Source organism: Numenius arquata, chromosome 1 (assembly GCF_964106895.1).
Source record: "Numenius arquata chromosome 1, bNumArq3.hap1.1, whole genome shotgun sequence".
NCBI classification, from domain to species: domain Eukaryota; kingdom Metazoa; phylum Chordata; class Aves; order Charadriiformes; family Scolopacidae; genus Numenius; species Numenius arquata.
The window spans coordinates 107350459-107371698 of record NC_133576.1 but is presented as its reverse complement, the minus strand read 5'-3'; the positions used below and the strand labels follow the sequence as shown (position 1 = coordinate 107371698).

Sequence of the window (21240 nt, the reverse complement as noted above, 5' to 3'; positions counted from 1 at the left end):
GCTGTCAGGCTTCTCTGCCACTGTAAGATTCCAGGCGTTAGAGAGCGCCTTCATTTATCTTTTTGTAGGAATTGAATTCAGTGTGAATATCATGCTGTGTGGCTGTTATGGAGAAATAACTTCGGTTAGAAGACCCCGTTGTTTCATTTTCCTGTAAAGCTGAAGTAGCAGTTTCTTGCTGTTTACTCAGTGAAATGTATTCTTACACATAATAAGGGGACCTGTAGGGTGTCGTGTTTCTTCACTTATGGATTTTACAGTTAGGGTGAGTGAATTTCTTATGTTGTTATAACAAATTATGTGAAAGCATTGCATCTCGTTTTGAAAGATGGATCGCGTATAAGCAATTCTGTAACTTGATTTAAGCACATAACCTGAATTAAACATATAATTCCCTTTGGTCTTAGTTCTGCCACCCGCAGTCATACTGAGTAATGAGTACCTTTATACTCCAAATAATTTCTTGGATTTTAAATAAATATATGTCCTGCTGTGTAGCTATAATGGCCTAGCAGAAAAAAAAAAAAAATATGGGGATTTAATTAATCGGTGTATAGAGATAAGTCAAAAAGGCTTTACAGTGTTATTTGAACAGACAAATGAGACAGCTGATTGGCTTTTCAGATATTTCAGAATTCCCCAAACATAGCGGTCAGCTCGTGCAATGCAGTGACTGTATGATACGTTCACTAAAGAAATTAATTTGTAAATGTTAAAGTCATGCAGATTCTTTCTTTGTGTTAAGATCACCTGCTCTTCATCAGGATAATCCATGAGTGGATTAGGTAACCAATTAACAGCTTCAAATGGCCCTTGGCCTAATTATTTTTCAAATACTCTTAAAATTAGGTCACAGCAGATGGGTATATTCATGTCTGAGAATGTAATTGAGAAGATATGTATATTTATGTACATAGGTATTTAGGTAGATAGATATCTCCCAAAAATGAAGAACAACAATTCTTAGTGCATGTATTCTGTGTCTCTGCTTTTTTCTTTCAACTACCCCAAAGTTTCATTTGGAGAGTAAGAGGAAGGCCAAACCTGAATCTGGTTTACCTAAGCTTGAGCACCAACCCTTAAAACACAAGTTTACCTTTCGTAGATACTCTCTTAGCCTTTCAGCCTCAGTGTAGGCATATACAAAAGCCAGGACAGTGTTCTTCAGCACTTGTCAAGATGGAGTAATTCCAGGGAATACGGATGTTTGTAACGTTAACTAATGTCCTGACACTTTGCCCTGTATTTGGGCATAAGCTTCCTTGGGGGGCTCAAGCCTTGAAATAAAGCATTGGAATACCTTCTCCTTTTCTTAAGTTAGATGGCAATGAGTAAACTATAAAATGGGTCAAATTCTGTTTTGGTCTTTACATTTCAATGTTCTGGGGGAGGACAAGTGTCAAAACATACAATGAATATTTGCAGATGTGTCACATAGGCAGCATTAACATTTTCAGTGAAGAATTTCATGCATTGATTTAATTTCTCTAAAGAAACATCTTTCAGCCAGATAGTCCTCCAGATGAACTAACACAAATTTCAGAAGAGGAGGAACATCATTGTCTTTTCTTCCTTAATTTTTCTTGCAGGCTACTTTCAGCTCCTATGTCTCACCACAGGATACCCAGAATGCTTGGAGATTTACTTTCTTTCTATCGTTGCCTCCTATCCTGCTCTGTTTCAAGGTCTATCGATAGACGTATTCAGCTCTTCCAAACAACTCTAGATTTTCATTTGAAAAGAGCCTGGAAGAAAGTTTCTGTATTGAATGAATGGAATAAGAAATGCTGAACTCAGTGGGTTTGTGTAGAGGAGAATTCTATTCTGAAGAATAAAATAGCTATCAGGTGCAGTTCCCCTCCTCTCTTTTTGGAGTAATTTTTTCAATTCAGTTATTTAATAGAATTTGGGTGAATCTTGAAAATGGACAGGGATAGAATGGACTGTGGTTGATGGAAATTTCTGCTGCCGCATCTCGTAGTTCTTCCCTGAAAAGAACGCATTGCTGTCAAAGAAATAGTAACTGTCAAAGACTGGTATGTTCGAATAAGTCTATAGACCTCAGAAAAAGATGCCTGTAGGGTAAATAATGCACCACTAGCAAAAAATAAATAAAAGGCAGTGATGTGAGCTAATAGGCAAAAAAACATCAAAAGAATTCTCAGAACTCTTTACTATGAATTGAGTGGTACTGTCAGAAGAGTAGCTGAGTTTCAGTAGCAGATCTTTTTCTTTTTCATAGAGAGTTTGTGAGGACGGCTTCCTTGATAAAAATAAAAATACATTCTTAGGAAAGACATTAGTGAGCTTTTCATATCTTCCTTTTGCAGTCAGAAGACAAGTCAGTTCAGTTGAGTAGGATGACAGTATGTCAGACAGTTTTTCTCACTTGCTTCTACATTCCCACAGTCTTGCTTCTTTGTGTCAGAACTATTTTCATCTTGGGAGCCAAATGTGATGAAATGAGGAGGTTTTGATATTCATGTCTTTGTTAGAGCCTAGTTAATATTAAGATGCTAATATTAATAAGTGAACGTGAATTACAGTTTTTAGTTCCTTTCCTGTGGGAGTGAAATTCTACAGTCTGATGTTTTGAGTGCCAGACATATGTTACATTTAGGAAAATCTGCAAACTGTATTGTTCAGAATTATTTCAGACTTAGCATATTTTTATTATTCTATATTTCAATGTCTTTACATTTACATAATTCATTACAAAGTGGAAATTTAAGAAGAAAAAAACCCTAAGGAGCCAGATTATTTTTAGCCATTCTTTACTGTGTTTAGGTCACATTAGGTTTCTGAAGAACAGAAATAAATGACATCTAATTGCATAGCTTATGATTTGGAAAGGAAAATAACATTTATCTGTTCTAACCCTGGCAAAATCATTCTTATATACATGGCTGAATGTAACAGCCTAAGCAAGTACAGTAGTTTTGCATTCACTTATGTCATCAAGCCAAAGGAATTAATATTTGACTGTATATTTAGCTTCTATATTGCATTGCAAATCACCTGAAATATTTCCTTAAAATATTAGAGCTGAATAATAACAAAGTAGAAGAAAAGAGGGAACCACAAATAAAATAAGAAAAAAAATCAGAAACGGGATTTAGGATGTAAATTGTTCTTTCATTTTGATTCCTTCTACAAATTTTGGGTTTTGATTCATGCAACTTTCATACTAGCACTTAAGTAAACTGTAAACTCTTCTAGTGTTTGTTTCCTCCGAAGATACGGTCTATTCTGTCTTGCCATAAGACTGAGATCATCCTAAGGATTTCTGTAGGCTGCTGGTGTTAGTATAAGCACAAATTAGTATTCCATATCAGGCAGTTGTGGGTAATTTCTGCAGAGCCAGAGGATTAACTAGCTCACCAGAAGTAAAATATGCTATTTTGTGTTACTGTAAAATGCCATTTGACATTTGTCTCCTCTTCTGTTGCCACCTTTGCCCGTCCATGCCACCACTAGAGATTTTCCTTTCCTGCCACTCTCTGTTCACTTTATTTTTTTCACGCATTGACTGCTAAGTGCAAATTTATGATCTGTAAAGCACCCTGTAATGCTTCACCTTCCTTTACCTTATTTTTGTCCTGCTCTTTCCTTAGATCCTCCCGTTTTCTCCTTTCTGTTACTTAAAAGACATCACAGTTCAGGTTTGACAAATCCTTCCTCTTTTCTCCTTGGATTAATTCCTTAAAGTATTTTCCCATGAATTATTTCTGTCTAATTAGTAACCCGTGACTGTGCCTTTGTACACTCTAGGGTTTGGTTTATATATTGTAAAGTTCTTTTACATCTGGGACTGTATAGTATTGAACCAGAAATGACAACTGCTAATGGAGGTAGGCTGGTACATCCAGTCTGAGAATTTAGTCCCTAAATAATCTCTGTTCAAGAAACAATGGTCATTGGTTTATTGTTATTTTTGCATCCGTTATTGATTTCTCTGGCCGCTGTAGAAATGGCCAGAGACAAGCAGGATGACAACAGATTCTTTGTTTTTTACATCCGTGATTTTCTAAGGATTTCTAAGATAATAGGTTAGTGCTACTCCTTATTTTGGTGGTTAAATAAATTATGTGTTGCGTGTGAATACAGTATCAATATTACTATGTTGGGGTGTGTTGCTGCTTGTGAGAGGCCTCAGTTGACGGCATTAAAGGAAGTGGAGGTGATCTCAGCTTTGCAACCTTTCCTGTCCTGGATTAAAGTTCAGATGAAGTAGCCAAATATTAAAAAAAATCTCTGTTCCCTCCCTATGCTTTATTCCTGTGCATGGGAAACACTGGCATAAATCAATCATGAGTTTAAAGCTAAACAAGAAATTATTAGTTGTTAGGAACAGAAATCCTGCTGACAGCAGTATCAAATAAAGGAAATTTGCATGTTATGCTGTCATTTTAAAAGCGTAATTGGAAGCTGGCCATTTAATAGTGTGCTGCAAACAGTACTGTGTTTGATTTCCTGTACCCACGGAGCTTATCAGAATATTATTGGTTTTTTTACAAGGTGTTACAAAATTAAAGATAGAACTAAGGTGGATATTTGGAACAGTGAGTCAGCGTAGCTTAAGCAAACAGTTTTGTTTTACAGCGTGGCTGTGAATGGTAAGAGATTTTTGTTGCATCAAGTCTCACATGAAGTGCAAAGGTTACCAGCCTCACCTCTCCACCAGCGTGTGGATCTCAAGCAGCATAAGTGAGGCTCTCCTGAAGGGTTACGTCAAATGAGTAGTCCCTCCTATCTGTTGACACAGACTAAACCAAAATACGAAATTCAGGAGGAAAAGGATGGCGTAGCCTACTTGCCCTAAGATTGAATTGGATATCCCGCTGCCTGTGAAACTGTGGGAGTTACGGGGATCTTCCGTGATCACCCATCTCTGGATTATTCCTTAGCTCGTTTATGCCTTTGAACCCCAGGGTAAATGGGGTTGGGTTTGCAGATCTGAACAAGGGTTTTGACAAGTATTTCAGAGAATCAGGAGGGGTTTGCCCTACATTACGGCCAAAATTTATATAGGTAAATCCAGTGTGTTGATGTCTGTTGCTGGACCTTTCTGAATTGCAACTCATTTTTATTTATCTGTACATTCAGTGGTGGTTGAAATAGATGAAAATAGCAAAGATTTAGGAATATTCTCATTACAGATTTTAATTAATAATATCTTAAATTTGAAGGAAAAAAAATTTGAGCAATTCAAACACAAATGCAATTTCAAAAAGAAATACTATGCTATTATAGTACTTTCATAGAGCTTAGAGACATGGTTTAGTGGTGGTTTTTATCAGTTAGGTTGATGGTTGGACTAGATGATCTTTAAAGGTCCCTTCCAACCTAGACAATTCTACAATTCTGTGATTCTATAGTCTCTGTCCCATCCAAGAGCTTACACTGTCCATGATATAAAGTGTAGCAAGTGCTAGTAAAAATTACTGCATCTGGTATGGTTTAGATAGAACTAAAAATAGTTGATTTTTAGAATTCCACATAAGTATTTTAGTCTTTTTTTTTTTTTTCCCCTCAGTGGTATGTCGAGAAGAGCAACTAAAACATTAATGATTTGACTATGATACTGCAAATTCCTGTTTGGGTCTTCTGAGGAGATTCCACTGTTTGTTGTGACAGTTTAAGCGTGTTGAACTAGAAATAGAAGTAACGATAGTAATGTGCCTACGTGCAAAAGATACATATTCAATTTTCAGTGTTTTCGTTTCCAGGGTTTATGAGAAATTGAGAACTGCTGTGGAAGCCCTGGCAGACAGGGATAGTGACGTTTGACCACTAAGCTGGCACTGCATTGTTCTCAGTTCAAGTTCTTCAAGAATTCTAAAAAAAATATAATTTTTTTTTCCTCTTAGAGAGCCTTCAGTTTTTCATTTTGCATTTTATTTCAACTAAAATTCCTGTGTATTTTAATTAATACTGTCTATTTTTCCACATTTCAGGGATACCACTGTACAGAGCCTTACCCTACAACCTTCTGTTAAAGATGGTCTCATTATATATGAAGATTCACCACTGGTCAGTAGTAACTTTTGGATTGTATGTTTGGAAATATTCTTCATTAAAAACAAGTAGCTAAACATGCTGGCTTTCCAAATAAGAAAATTCTTTGTGATTTGGTTACTTTCATGGCATAGTCAGTGAGTGTGGTAATTTCATTAACTTTTACTTTGGTCACATTTGTCATGTGTGCTTTGTCAAACGTTGAGTAAGATGATAGTCTCGAGAGCCTGCATGCACAAAATAAGTATGGAAAATAATTTAGTATTAACCTGGCACATTCTAACTGGTGGAGTAGTATTTTTCTCCTCTTCTGTAGCATCTCACACCTACCTGCTAAGTTGGACTCCAGACAGCTCTTGCAGCCATTTTTTATTTCTTTCAGCTTCATGTTGACAGTCTATACAAACTGCTTTTGCACTTCTCTGTCAGGCTCCTCACAGTCCTTTCCATCTCTATCCTGAAGAAAGAGAAACACCCACCTTTCTCGTCTCACCTGCTTCCTCTTCTCTCTCCTACAGTTTGGTCATAGCTTATCCCTGTTCTGAGTCCCTTTCTTGTCTCAGAGCCACCAAGATGTCACTACTGCTGACTGAGAAACTAGTAATGCAGTTTCTTGCAGTAATTTTGGGGGAGTTCTGATGTTTTGATTCTTTTCTAGGTAAAAGCAGTGAAGTTTGGACATATTTTGGTAATTGATGAAGCAGACAAAGCACCAACAAATGTTACCTGTATCTTAAAAACCTTAGTAGAAAGTGGGGAAATGGTTTTGTCAGATGGAAGACGAATTGTTGCCAGTAAGTAGATAGAAAGCTTTTTGATCATTTACGGTAAAATGTAACACGTTGAGTTACTACACAGAGACCCAGAAGAGTCCGATGGAAAAAGTTCGTGATGCTAATGGGTTAACAATTAAAGAATTTACAGTCATTTTCTTTACTGCTTTTGCAGTAGCCACAAAGGTTTTCTTAATTAGCATTCTCATGAATTTTGCCAAAAAATCTTTTTAAAAAAAAAGCAAAACAAACCACAAAAAACCCAACAACTGTAAGTTGACCTCTCTGTCTCATTCACCGTAAGAAATAAAGATCTAGTTGATCAAATTATGATCTTGGTTATGCCAATCTGAATAGTTGGGGTATAATTTGATCAAATCTAGGACTGAAGATATCGTAGAATCATAGAATGTGTTGGGTTGGAAGGGACCTTTAAAGGTCATCTAGTCCAAGCCTCCTGCCAAGGGCAGGGACATCTTTAGCTAGATCAGATTGCTCAGAGCCTCATCAAGCCTGACCTTGAATGTCTCCAGGGGTAGGGCCTCCACTACCTTTCTGGGCAACCTGTTCCAGTGTTTCACCACCCTCATTGTAAAGAACTCCTTCCTAATGTCTAATCTAAACGTGCCCCTTGTCCTATTGCTACATGCCCTCACAAACAGGCCCTTCCCAGCTTTCCTGTAGGCCCCATTCCGGTACTAGGCGGCCACTATAAGGTCTGCCTGGAGTCTTCTCTTCTCCAGGCTGAACTCTCTCAGCTTGTCTTCGTAGGAGAGGTTCTCCAGCCCTCTGATCATCCTCATGGCCCTTCTCTGAGTACATCTAAGTTTGAATATGAGTATACTATTAGAGTATATCTAAGGTTGAATTGTTAAGTGTTTCATCTACAAACTTGAATGTAAGAAGTTCCACCTAAACATGAGGAGGAACTTCTTTACTTTGAGGGTGGCAGAGCACTGGAACAGGCTGCCTAGGGAGGTGGTGGAGTCTCCTTCTCTGGAGACATTCAAAACCCGCCTGGACGAGTTCCTGTGCAACCTGCTCCAGGTGGAGCTGCTTTGGCAGGGGGGTTGGACTAGACGATCTCCAGAGGTCCCTTCCAACCCCATGTGATTCTGTGATCTAATCAAATATTGCATATGCTTATATTATTTAAATATATCCTGCAGGATGAAAATATTTTGTAATGTAATGGAATTTAATTAATGTGATTTATAGGAACTAAATATTTTTCATTATTTTTCAAAGACAGAGCATCTTTGAAATGCACTCTTGATGTTAATAGACTCTGTAATGAGTTTGTTCTTAACAATATTGGGAACAACATTTAAGTATGAGTGGAACAATTATTCCGCATTCGTGTGGCACAACACTTGATTTTTGCTTGTCATCATAAACTGTAGGTGGGTGTTTTTTTAAATATCTTGCTAGCCCATCTCAGTTATTACTGTAGTTTTTTAGAGGAGGTAACAGGATTCCCAAACTCCCTGTGCCACTGGAAACACGCTGCAGGTGGGACTGGTTTGACTCATTTTGGAGAAACAGATACTTCACAGGTGTGAAGTCATGTGTCTCTGGCTTCTCACATATTTTTGTAATAGCCAGGAGGAATTTCAGTTCTGTGATCTCTGATCAGATAACATCAGATCTATATAAAAAGAAACTTCATTCATCATAGGCCTCAGCATTTTGGTGAAATTAAACAGGACTGGTGAGGCCTCACCTTGAGAACTGTGTTCATTTCTGGGCCCCTCACTACAGGAAGGACATTGAGCTGCTGGAGCGTGTCCAGAGGAGAGCCATCAAGCTGGTGAGGGGTCTAGAAAACAAGTCATATGAGGAGAGGCTGAGGGAACTGGGCATGTTTAGTTTGGAGAAGAGGAGGCTGAGGGGGGACCTCATTGCCCTCTACAACTACCTAAAAGGAGGTTGTAGAGAGGTGGGTGTTGGCCTCTTCTCCCAAGGGAATTAATGACAGGACCAGAGGAAATGGTCTGAAGTTGTGGCAGGGGAGGTTTAGATTAGATATTAGGAAGAATTACTTTACTGAGAGAGTGGTCAGGCACTGGAACAGCCTGCCCAGGTTGGTGGTGGAGTTGCCATCCCTGGAGGTATTGTTGGTTTCTGTCTGTGGGTGGGTGGGTGTGGGGTGTGGTGGTTTTTTTTTAGCTTTTTCTTTTTTTTTTTTTTTTTTTTTTTGTGGTTGGACTTGATCTCAAACGTCCCTTCCAACCATGAAGACTGTGATTCAGGTAGTCCCCACCCCAAGGACAGTGGAGGCATTTTTATTGTTTTAAATGAAACACTGGGGTTAAATTTTCATGAAACAAATTATGAAACTTTAAAATTAAATCTAGAACACTCATAGTTGAATGACATGCTAAGAAGCTATTGAGCCTTTTTTGGTAGCTGTTCTTCTAGTTCTAAGAAGAACATAATTAGATTAGAAGAAGAATTCTTCTAATTCTAAGAGTTCTTCTAATCTAATTATGCTTGTTTAATTCATTCATAATGCAAAGCTTAAATATGCAATTAATAAATTTTATTTCTTTTCCAGATCAAGCTCATGTAGAGGGGAGAGAAAACGTAATAGTTATTCATCCTGATTTTAGAATGATAGTTCTAGCAAATAGACCTGGATTTCCTTTCTTGGGTAATGACTTTTTTGGCACATTAGGTAAGTGATTCATATTAAATGGTGATCTTTAATAGAAGTGATTAATAGAATTACTGTCTTTATTCATTAGATTTCATGTGGAGAAAGGGTCCTTATGCACATTGATACTTTGTTTCACATAAGACACTGAAGGTGAGATTCAGCTTGAAGACTAAGATGTAAATTTATATATCTCAATAAAAGTGCCCGAACTTGCCCTGAAGTGAACAGCTGTATGTGGTTATCTGTGTTTCAACTAATTTGTTTTATGGGGCTTGGACAAGCACAACAAACAGACAAGGTTATGAGAAATCTTTGTTTATGAGCATATATTGTATACAAATATAGCAAAAACATGAGCTGTAAGTAGCTTGGTACCTGACATCAATGGTTAACACAACTGCTCGCCATGTTTTTTTCCCCATCTCAAACCAGCCACAGGCCAGTTGCTGTCCTCTTCAGTACGAGAGGTGGGAGCTTGAAGGATGGTTCTTTTCTCTCCTCTAAGCAGTGGAGGCTACTGTCTTTTTTGGCGTTAGCACTATGCTACCTGTTTCTTAATCCTCATTAGCTTCTCCATGGCCATGGCTGTATGTGTTAGGCCTTATTAAAATACATATATTTAACAAGATATTGAATTCATCCTAGTTGCAGATAAGGTGGTCCAAATTTCATATCAAGTTTTTCATATCAACAGGAACCTCATTTCAGAAAGCTCCTTGTAGGTCCTAAAAATCCTGTGTATCGGCGAAGATTCCCCGCAGCTTCATCTCAAGAATTTACATTGCATAAGGGCGAGTGATAAAGAATTCGTTGGCCTGTATAGTCCAGCGTTAGTTTAAGTGGGCCTCTGGCAAGGCTTTGGCAGTGTTGCACCAGGGCTACGAGCTGAATATCCCTCCAGACTCCACTGGTCCCATTCGACCTGTTATTCTTCCTTTAAACCTCTTTTCTTTTTTTCTGCATTCGACTTGTGTTTCTTCTTGAAGTTAATTTCTCCCTTGTGATCACCTTCAATAGAATGACATGAGAGATTTCCATGTTTCCAGGAACCTTGATGTTCTTCATAGTGAGTTCATCCTTCACTTTTTTCAAAGTAGCTTTTGTCTTGTTTTAACAAGCAGGTACTCAGCACCCTCTTAAGCCATTGCTTTTCCATTTAAGGTGCTGTATGAAACTTAAAGAGGCTATTGCAATGCTATCTTTTTATAAATTGCTTAACTGTATGCTTTTGTCTTGTTTTAGGGGACATTTTTAGTTGCCATGCTGTTGATAATCCCAAACCACAGTCTGAACTGGCTATGCTTAGACAATATGGTCCTGATGTTCCAGAGCCCATTCTTCAGAAACTGGTTGCTGCTTTTGGAGAACTCAGGGACTTGGCTGACCAAGGCATTATTAACTATCCCTATTCAACTAGAGAAGTTGTGAATATTGTAAAACATTTACAGGTACGGTATGTCAGATTTCATTGAAAACTTGAGTTCATTACTACTAATGTTTTAATGCTTGAAGGTTTTAGGAAAATATGACATCATCATTTATGCATTTTTATTTCATTCTTATAAAAAGTTTTGCATTTTGAAGGAATCATCATGTTCAGATGCTCAGATAGTCTGAGGGTAAGGATCACAGGTGTACAAAGGCAGATATTTTTTCTATATGTTTTTTTATAGATATAAAATAACTCCTAAGAGTCTGTTTTTCTACTGCATGAAAAAATGCCACGTTCGTACTGTGAACACAGTATACAATGTCCATACTAGCCTTCATTATAAAATTCCATATTCAGCATACAATACTTCTAGGACAGTTCAACTCTTCACTTTATGCTGCTGTAAAATTTTTGGTTTTAATCATTTCCTGGGGGGAAACAAATTTCTGCTGCATAACAGTAATACATCACTGGTGGAATTTTTCTAAGGAAAATGTTAAAAGGATAACAACTTAGCAAACGGGTACTTAGGATCCATGATTGCTTCCTACACACATTTTAACTGAAAAATCATGAACTCTGATTTAATGATGAGGGTTTTTTTAAAAATTACAGTAGAGCCCAACTTCTATCTTTATAAATTGGAAAACCCTTTTGTTTGAAGTATTTGAAATATAAATTATCTTAATGCTCTTGGAAATAGCAGTGCTTTTATTCTGTTTTCTAATCATCAAGTCAGTAATTTGTTAATTTATAGGCTATTTCTGGAATTACTGAATCCTAGATTGGAAAGCATTAGTGGAAATATTAATTTAATCATTAGAATTAGAATACAATTTCTCACAAATTATTTGACTTACTGTTCCTTAACATTGCATAGTATAACAGGATTACATGATGGTTTTGTGTTTGTGCTCAGGAACATATTCACATACATATACACAGACTTAGAGATCCTGCAGCTTAGAATTACTACTTTTAAAAATCTTCAGTTGATCTACATTTCTGGGGAGGATAGATTTTTGTGCTCTGTGATCTCTAGGATGCAACAAGGTTCTTGAGACAAAGTAAATTGGTGCTACTATGATATCAATAACATAAATAAAAAATAATGCTCTCTTTTTAACTTTGTACTAAGAGTTAACAAAGTTCAGACCTGAAAGCTGAGGCATCCATCCAAATAACCATGTAAGCAGAGTATTATATTAGGATCCAATACCAGGTGATAGGTATTTGCTTACCAAACTGATAGGAACATGTACCATGTTGATAATATCACTGATGTCTTTAAACACAGAGTTACATTTGAAATGAAAATGCAGAAATCACAAACTTGAGGAAGAGTTGCTGTGCAGCTGAAAAGCTGGTGTTTTAGGTTTTTGTTAAATGAACTCCTTCCCGTCTTTGTACTCTGGCTGTTCCTACCTTCTATGCTAACCTCCCTCCTTCATCTTCTATCACCAAGTAATCTGAAGTTTGCACTGTGTTCTGTCACCAAATAGTGTGGAAACATATGGATTTAATCCTTTTTTTCTTTGAGTGTGAACAGCATCTAATTGAAGATTGGAAGAGCTGCATTGCTAATTGTTTTAAGGGCACTTACTCTCTGCTTCTGTCTCCTTCACTTAACCAGATCAGTATGGTCACTTCAACCTGGACAGTGGGCACAGATCAGTGGGGAAGTTTCCCGTCTGCCAGGTTTTCACCTCTTTCAAAGTCAAGTGTAAATATTCACATAAATCTCCAACATGCAGCTTTGATTTCTTCTGTTACACTTGTTTTCGAGATCCCTGTCTCTTTGAGAGGATGCAACTTTTTTGTTTACTGTAACTTGTTTTCCAATCTGAATGATAAAAAGGCTGGGAGTAGCCAAATGTAAACAATGAATATAAACATAATGGTTATTCCAAAGTAAGAAGCTTTTAGGTTTTCAGGTAGAGAAGAAAGAGGAAGGAGGGAAGTGAGTCAATAAAATTGCTGGTCCGAAGGAAGGAAGGAGGGAAGTTAGTCATGTTGTTAAACAATTTCCCTTACAGCGATTCCACAGCCCCACTCTCTTTGTACTATTGTGTTGATTTCTTTCACATAATTTTGGAATTCTTTGCTTCTGCAAAAATGAGTTGGTTGTTTCAGACAAAAAATTACTGTTGATTACTGTTATCTGAAAGAGAATCTGAGCATTGGGGCTAGTCAGTAAAGAGAATATTCTGATGACTGTGACATCAACATATTATTAGGCTAAACTCTGCAATCTGGTTAATTTTGATCTTCAATATACAAGACTGTGTCTACAGTGTAGTTACAAGAGCACATTCCCATAAAGATTATGCAAGTAGGGAACCCATAGCTATTTGGTTGCTTAGACACTGCATTCGGAGCTAAATTGCCTCTATACTTAAGGCAAAGGAGGTTTTGGTGAAGCTCGAGATACCAAACTGGTTTGAAGACCTAAAACTGCAGGCGTAGGGAAAGTTGTCCACTGTGGCTGCCTGACTTGGTTGCTGCACCTATTTCTCCCCATGGATTATATAGGGAATTAGGGTCTTGCAGTTCTATATTGCAGGTGACCTGAATACAGCCTTTTTGTCTCACTCACCTGCAGTTTTCAAGTTGTATCAAATGCTAGAAATATTGATGCTAATAGTAACTTATGGGCAAGCTGAGAAGCTCTGCTCTCGCTCCGTTGGGTTGCCATATGCTGCCCGTAACTACCGGTGGGTACTGTGACTGCTTCTCTGCAATCTGATATACTAATTTTCACGAAACCTTTTGTATGTTGTTTTGCAGAGTCAAGGTTTACCCAATGTCCCTGATAGATGTTGATCAGGCAAGCCACATAAGTCCAGATAAAATGGAAATAGCTCTTCTACCGACTCTGTTGAGTTTGGGAAAGCTGAGGTTTTTCCATAGGCCTTCTTTCTTGTTTGTGTCTGAGATTGCTTTCTAATAGTAGGCACTAGTATAAGGGTTTTCAAGCAGTGAATGTCTAAGGTACCTTCTGGCCCTGAATTCTACTCATCATCATGCTCTTAGGCCTGTTCAGTAAGCTTTTGTGCTAAAATAGTACTTTTTTTCTGTTCCACCTAATCTCAAAAGGAAACTGGGCTTATCAAATCACAGTCGGTATCCCTTTCTCACCTTGCTGCCAAACGCACATCAATAATAACCTTTTACCCATTTGGCCAACCACAGTGAATCTCAGTTACCAGTTTTCAAAGATAATTAGGTTTCTGCTGGTTTAATCAAAATCAGTGGCTGTGTGACAGAGAGGAACAGATTGAAATTAGTGTCCCGGTGAATGAAAAGGCAGGGAGAGAATTCAGCTGTTTTGCTTGGCAGTAGGCGATGCCCACTAAAGACATGAGCACTGGTTAATCAATTAGTATTCCTGTCGCTCAGGATGAGCCATAGGCGTGGTGCTTCTTACCCTCCTGCCAGGACAACTGGGGAGACACAGAGAGAGCTGGCAGCCTTCAGTGAAAAGGCATCAGGGATACAGAGGGAAGCCAAGGGCATGGAGGAATGAGCAGGTAGGGAGAGATCTGGGAGTGTTGTGAGGACAGTGTGGGCCTTCAGGATGCTGCTGGCAGAATGGGACTCATGCGAGCATCTGAAGGCACTGGAATATGTAGGGAAGTGAGTAGTAGTGAGAACAAAAGGTAGAAGACTCGAACAAAAACCTGGACTCATTACAGACTGGATACCAGATAATTTGTCACTTTGTTTTCAGGCTAGTGGTAGAAGTACAGTAGACCTCAATATGTATAGCATATTTTAATTAAGATTCTGTATTTGTACTAGGAAACAACTGTTGGGCTGATAGCTTTTAAGCAGACTATAGCAATACATGTACTTATGGAAAGTTAGATCCATAAAGATACGGATTTTTCACCAAGATGAATTCTGTGACAAATCTGTATCAAACAAAGCATTATAAATATATATATATAAAATATATTGTTAAAAGTAAAACCTATGTTACTTTATTGTTTTAAGGAATAGCCAAGAATCTAAACTGTGAAAATACTCTAAGGTACATACAGAGATGTTACTTGTAAGGGGAAGAATCAATGAATGAGAACCAGACAGACTGATGAGAGATCAATATTTTCTTCAGTAATCTGGTTTTAAAAATCAATAGAAACCAAATGATTTTTTTTTTTTAAATTTTCAACTCAAACACTCAAAAGTGGTTGGATTTGTTCTGATTGAAACAAGAGAGTTGTGACTTCTTTAGTAACTGAAGTAGAGGGCCTTTTCACAAGTGGCTCGTGTTCAGAACAGGTTTTATTGGCAGCAGCATCAGTTGTACCCGAGGAAATAAATTTTTTACCATGTCCTACTGATCACTGATCAAGAGGCATGGAACCGGTTCCATAGTGTAATGGTTCTACTTCTAATAGGTTCTGATAGAACTTCTAATAGCTTCCTCATGGACAGGTTTAAAAAGCAGGGCATAGTTTAGCATGCTTTTATACCAACACCAGTACTGAAATATTCTGTGGCCTCTACACCACAGATTAAAAAAAGGTTTGTACAAGCCTATTTCTAGCAATGGTATTATTCCATTCTACCACAGTACCTGGCTAATTTTAGTATTGCTTGTGTCACAGTTACTTTATTTCAGAGATTAGATATTTATTAAGTTGGGAAAATATTAAAATCCTGACTAAGGCTGATATTTGATTAAGAGTACAGGTCAAAACATTTATGAAAACTTTCTGGTTTCTTCTATTTCATTTTTTATTCAGGCCTCGAATATCTTTTAATACATTTAGACATTTTTCTGACACTTAGATTAAATCTGTTTTTCGAGGTTTTTTTATACCAGCCTTGCTCACTAATGGGGAAAACAACAATTGAGACTTCAACTCCCTAAAATACTTCTCCGTGTGTTTATCTTCATCGCTGTAAATGTGCCACACTGAGATAGGGGCATCCAGGTCCTTGTCTCAGAGATGTAGTATTGGTTGAGAGGCATGTGAAGAAAAAGCGAAAAGTTTAAAATAAAAAGATTCTCACTCCAATCTTTTACCAAGAAAAGGTAAAAAAAAAAAAAAAGTGGTCAGGTGATAAAGTTCTAGGATATATAGTAATTTGGTGATTATTTTTAAAAATTCTTTTTATTTGATTTACTCTATTTAAATCTTACAAGAGTAAGATGATTTTTTCAGAGATTTTATTAAAGAGTACCTGTGGAAAAGGCTCAGTGCTTTAGCTGTGTCAATATGTTCAGCTTAAACAGCTGTTTTTATCAATGGCAAGTAAAATGTAAATTTTGCACAATACATATTCTGTTTAAATTACCTGAATGTTCCTTAAAAAATAAGCTTATTTAAGCCTGAAATTAGGGCTGTGTACATCAAGGTCCATATTTATTGGAATCTGCCTTGATTTAAATGGGGACAGGTACATGTTTGCTGTTGAAGTTTCAGAGTAAATCAAAAGACAGTGGAAGTTCCTGCCTAAACACTTGGAACCACTTTGTGAAAAGGCTGAGACAGCTTTTGACACCTATAGTGTCTTCTGCAGGTACCAAAAAACTCCTTCTTTATTTCAGTTTGTTCCTCTTACATGAGTTCAATTGACTGCTTAGTCAAGGCTTTTAAGTCTTACTGAGCTTCTAGACTTAGTGGGAAATGAGAGGCAGAAAAAGTGTTTTCTTCTTGTAGAACAATAATTAAAAGATGTGGGATTATGTGAGCGGAGAGCTGGAAGAGCACACTGGCTTTAAATCATCAGTCGAGTTCAGTAGCAAAACTTCCTTTGTTGCAAATACTAATGAAAGTTTGATAAACTTTTTTATGTACACAGCACACTTCAAATAGTATTCTTCACTAAGAAAGCAAATGTTTGTGAATCTTAAGTGAACTTCTGTTTCTACTAAAATTCATCATGTCCCAAAGTCATTTTTAGTAAGCAGCGTATCTTCTGCTTTTCTATATTCAACATTAAGAATCAGAATTGTTAAATGAATTGTATAGTTGAATTATATGAATATATGTATTTGTGTTAGATCTTCAGGGTTAGCAGAAAGCAGTTCCAAATTTGAAAAATACAGGCTAATTTTAATGATATGTTCCAGTAATTACACCATCTTGTTATGTGTATAATGCAAACAATTCTTTAAAACATGAATGATGCTGAGTATTTAAGTAATTGACTCCTGCTTGTTTGTTTAATTCAGGTTTAGTGTCAGTAACTTCATTCTGACTTGAAGCAATGTGCCTTTTTTATTCTAGGAACTAAAAAAAACCATGATGAGCACTTATCTAAGTTGAGCAAAGTTACTGTTATAACAATTCATTTTAGAAGTATCTAATGATGTGCTGTAACTTAACAGGTATTCAATAAAATAAATGTAGGCATCTTTATTTCTTTACAGAAATTTCCAACGGAAGGACTGGCAAATGTTGTTCGAAATGTGTTTGACTTTGACTCCTACAACAACGAAATGCGTGAAATTTTAATCAGCACTTTGCACAAATATGGGATACCTATTGAAGCAAAACCGACCAATGTACAGCTGGCCAAGGAGTAAGAATAACATAAGATATATATTAAGAAGACAGGTCTCTCATTATCACTTTTTAATAGTGTGTTACCTTGCTGCTAACTGATTTAAAAACAACCTGGAATACTTGAACTCAGTCTTCCTCTGGTTCAAATTTATATTCCTCCAAATAAGTTACAACAATATAAATGACTTTCTGATAGAGTATTTGCTTATTACTAATATTTAATTTTAATATCCATGTACATATTGATAACTTGTATGGTAAACAGATACATATTAATAAAGGGAAATACTTGTTTCTTCTCCTGTGTTTTTAATTGAATTGCAACACATTTCTGTTCTGTTATTTATCACCTAAATCAGTAGCAAACAAAATAAGTTGTCTTCAGTGGCAGTAGGATTTTGTCTTTGATACTTACAAAAGGCTCTACAAAAATACTTATGCAGAGTAGGACAATGCTTGTAAGTTCTACGCACCGTTTCTGTATGTGTCTGTATATCACTGTTATTCTTTAATTATGTTACCAGTTGACATATGACACCATGTACTTTTTCTGAGGTTAGAATCAAAATAGCTCTTTTTTTTTTTTTTTAGTCAAACTAAATTATGAAAGAGATTTAACTCATTCTTCTACAATTCACAGATGACCGGCTTAGGTAGATCATATTGCAAAGCAATTTAAAAACTTACTCTGATTTGAACTCTAATACGTAACTTATTTACGGAGAAACAAATATTTCCCTTTTGTGAAGAAAGCTTTATGAATATGTGGAAAATTGAGTTTGCCATGGGTCATACATATTTTATATTTGCTAAGGAGTGATGGATCCTTATGACATAATGTCTTGATATTAAGTGTCCATGTGTAGATTTCTCCTGCTGGAGCACCACTGTTATCATATCTAACATCCTACATATAACTATTAAAAGAAGATTGGCAGTGTAATGACTGTGGTGTACCTTTTAATTTTGATGACAGAAGAATTACATGCTTAGGGAGCCGGTACTTGAGCAACTACAGTGTCTGTCAAATTGGCGATACACACTTGAAACTCTTGCCATAGTTTCTTTGCAAAAAGTCACTTGTTAATTTCTATTTTAAAGAGTTAGGATGTTTGTCGTAGTTTTTGAGAAATTTGCACGTTATATAATTTTCAGAAGTTTAGATGCGCGTCGACATGGGTGGATTAGAAAGGACTCTTTAGTAAGGAAAAGCCTAGCAGGAGCTGGGAAAGATAAGAGAAAGGCTGCTGGAACTGGGGACTGTCCAGTCTACAAATGAGAAGACTGAAGAAAGATCTGATTATACTGAATTAGGGATAATCACCTGATCATTTTGAATCTATCACTGAGGTTTTATAGGACAGTTTACACCAAGGATGTCAGACTTACAAGACCCCCACAAGATGCTCATCAAAAACTTCACTTGACCTATGACTCTGTACACTGAAGGCAAAGAGGAGAAGGAACCAAAGGAGCACTTCACATGCAGTTGATAAAAGCACCTTTTTTCTTAGATCTCACCATGCAAGACTGGGACTAGGCTGACCGCCTGGCTCTGATGATCCAGCAGTCTTGGTATCAGCGTCTCACTTGCATCTACCACAGCTAGCATTTCACATAGTCCCATTGCTCCATTCCAAGACAGCCTTGCTTTTGGTCAAGACATTTAACCCTGTGGAGCTTGTAAGCCACAGGTGGATCATCTTGAATTACAGACACACCTTTCGGGAATGGTTTAGGCACAATTGATTCTTCCTTGGGGTAAAAGAACATCTAGATAATCTCTCCAAATCTCTTCTGGCCCATATTGCAACCTCCCATGATGGACACATTGAGGTAACTAGGTATGGTGTTTGGACCACTGCAGAAATATCCCAAATCTGCTACATGATTAGAACTGGAGTACTGACTTCCTCTATATTGTTTTCCAGGAACTTGAGAGTGGGATAATGGTGCTAATCTAGGCCATTCCACTTCCTTCAGAAAAGATGCAAGTTAATCTAAAACCTTGTCTGATTTTTGTCATGATTCATGCCTGAAAACCTTCAGAGATGGAGTTCTATAACCTCCCCAAGCAAGTCAGTCTTGTTTCTAAATATCCTTGCCATTAGAAAGTCATCTCTAGGCTAAACTAATACAGTCCTCTCATTCTTCCCCCTTTTTCAAGGCATCTGGTTGTTTTTGTTTATCTTTTATGCTCCCCCTCTCCACTTGATTTGTGTCCGTCTTTAAGCATTGTGCGTGAAACTGGTCAGGTAAGTTTCTGCTAGAGCTGAGTAGAGTAGTGTGAGAGTATAGAATAGAGGCGTATTTCATGCAGCAGTCCCTTTTAAAAAACCCAGAGTGTTTGCATTTCTTGCAATGTTTAACTCACGTCGTTTTCTAAACATGAATCTCCAGATCCTTTCTGCAGAACCCTGCAGAAAGCAGTAGCACTTACCCCATCTCCGCTTTATGTGATCAACATCCTTCGTGCTTACACTTCTCTTACTGTATTGTATTTTTTCAGGTTAGTTCTCTGACTTGTGCAGATCACTTTGAATTTTAGGCTTATTTTCCTACCTGCTTATAGTCTCCCAGAAGCTGTCAATCTGAAGGTTTACTAGGTGTGATTTCTACAGCGTCCTAGTGACAGCAGCGTACCTCCACAGAGATTCACTTCTGTGCTCCAGTCATAATTTGCAAGACTTTTAAGACTTACTAGCTAACATAATAAATTGCTAAGTAACATGAAAACTAGGATAATAGTCCAAATCTATTCTGCCTGAGTGCACCCTCAGTAAGTTTGCGGATGACACCAAGTTAGGTGGGAGTGTTGACCTGCTGGAGGGTAGAAAGGCTTTGCAGAGAGATCTGGACAGGCTGGATCGATGGGCCAAGGCCAACGGAATGAGGTTCAACAAGGCCAAGTGCCAGGTCCTGCACTTGGGTCACAACAACCCCATGCAGCGCTACAGGCTTGGGGCAGAGTGGCTGGAGAGCTGCCTGGCAGGAAAGGACCTGGGGGTGTTGGTCGACTGTTGGCTGAACATGAGCCAGCCGTGTGCCCAGGTGGCCAAGAAGGCCAACAGTATCTTGGCCTGTATGAGGAACAGTGTGGTGAGTAGGACTCGGGAGGTGATTGTCCACCTGTACTCGGCACTGGTGAGGCCCCACCTCGAGTACTGTGTCCAGTTTTGGGCCCCCTACCACAAAAAAGACATTGAGGTGCTGGAGTGGGTCCAGAGGAGAGCAATGAAGCTGGTGAGGGGTCTGGAGACTAAGTCTTATGAGGAGAGGCTGAGGGAGCTGGGGTTGTTCAGCCTGGAGAAAAGGAGGCTGAGGGGAGACCTTATTGCTCTCTACAACTGCCTGAAAGGAGGGTGTAGAGAGGTGGGGGTCGGCCTCTTCTCCCAAGTCACAGGCGACAGGACAAGAGGAAATGGCCTCAAGTTGCGCCAGCGGAGGTTCAGATTGGATATTAGGAAAAATTTTCACACTGAAAGGGTTATTAAGCATTGGAATGGGCTGCCCAGGGACGTGGTTGAGGCACCATCCCTGAGGGTATTTAGAAGACCAGTTGTCATAGTGCTTAGTGACATGGTCTAGTGATGGTTTTTATCAGAGTTAAGTTGATGGTTGGACTAGATGATCTTAAAGGTCCCTTCCAACTGAGACAATTCTATGATTCTATGTCAGTCATACCTGCAGCAAAATCATTGCTATTGATAAGAATATCAATCCTGTACAATTTGGAAGTTTTGCGATACAGAAGCATTTCCAGGAGATTGTAGGACAGGAAAATCATTATACTGAAATGCTGACTCCTTTATACTCGTACTCTCTGGCATGTCTTGG

At 37.9% G+C, this 21240-nt stretch overlaps 1 protein-coding gene across 1 annotated transcript in view; it reads left to right on the top strand.

The window, feature by feature from the left end:
* Positions 1-21240, top strand: part of VWA8 (von Willebrand factor A domain containing 8) — a 198872-nt gene that overhangs the window by 101176 nt on the left and 76456 nt on the right. Inside the window, exons 22-26 of the mRNA XM_074168332.1 lie at positions 5958-6033; positions 6677-6812; positions 9349-9468; positions 10693-10898; positions 17268-17419. Coding sequence (XP_074024433.1) covers positions 5958-6033; positions 6677-6812; positions 9349-9468; positions 10693-10898; positions 17268-17419 — 690 coding nt within the window. The remainder of the gene's footprint in view (positions 1-5957; positions 6034-6676; positions 6813-9348; positions 9469-10692; positions 10899-17267; positions 17420-21240) is intronic.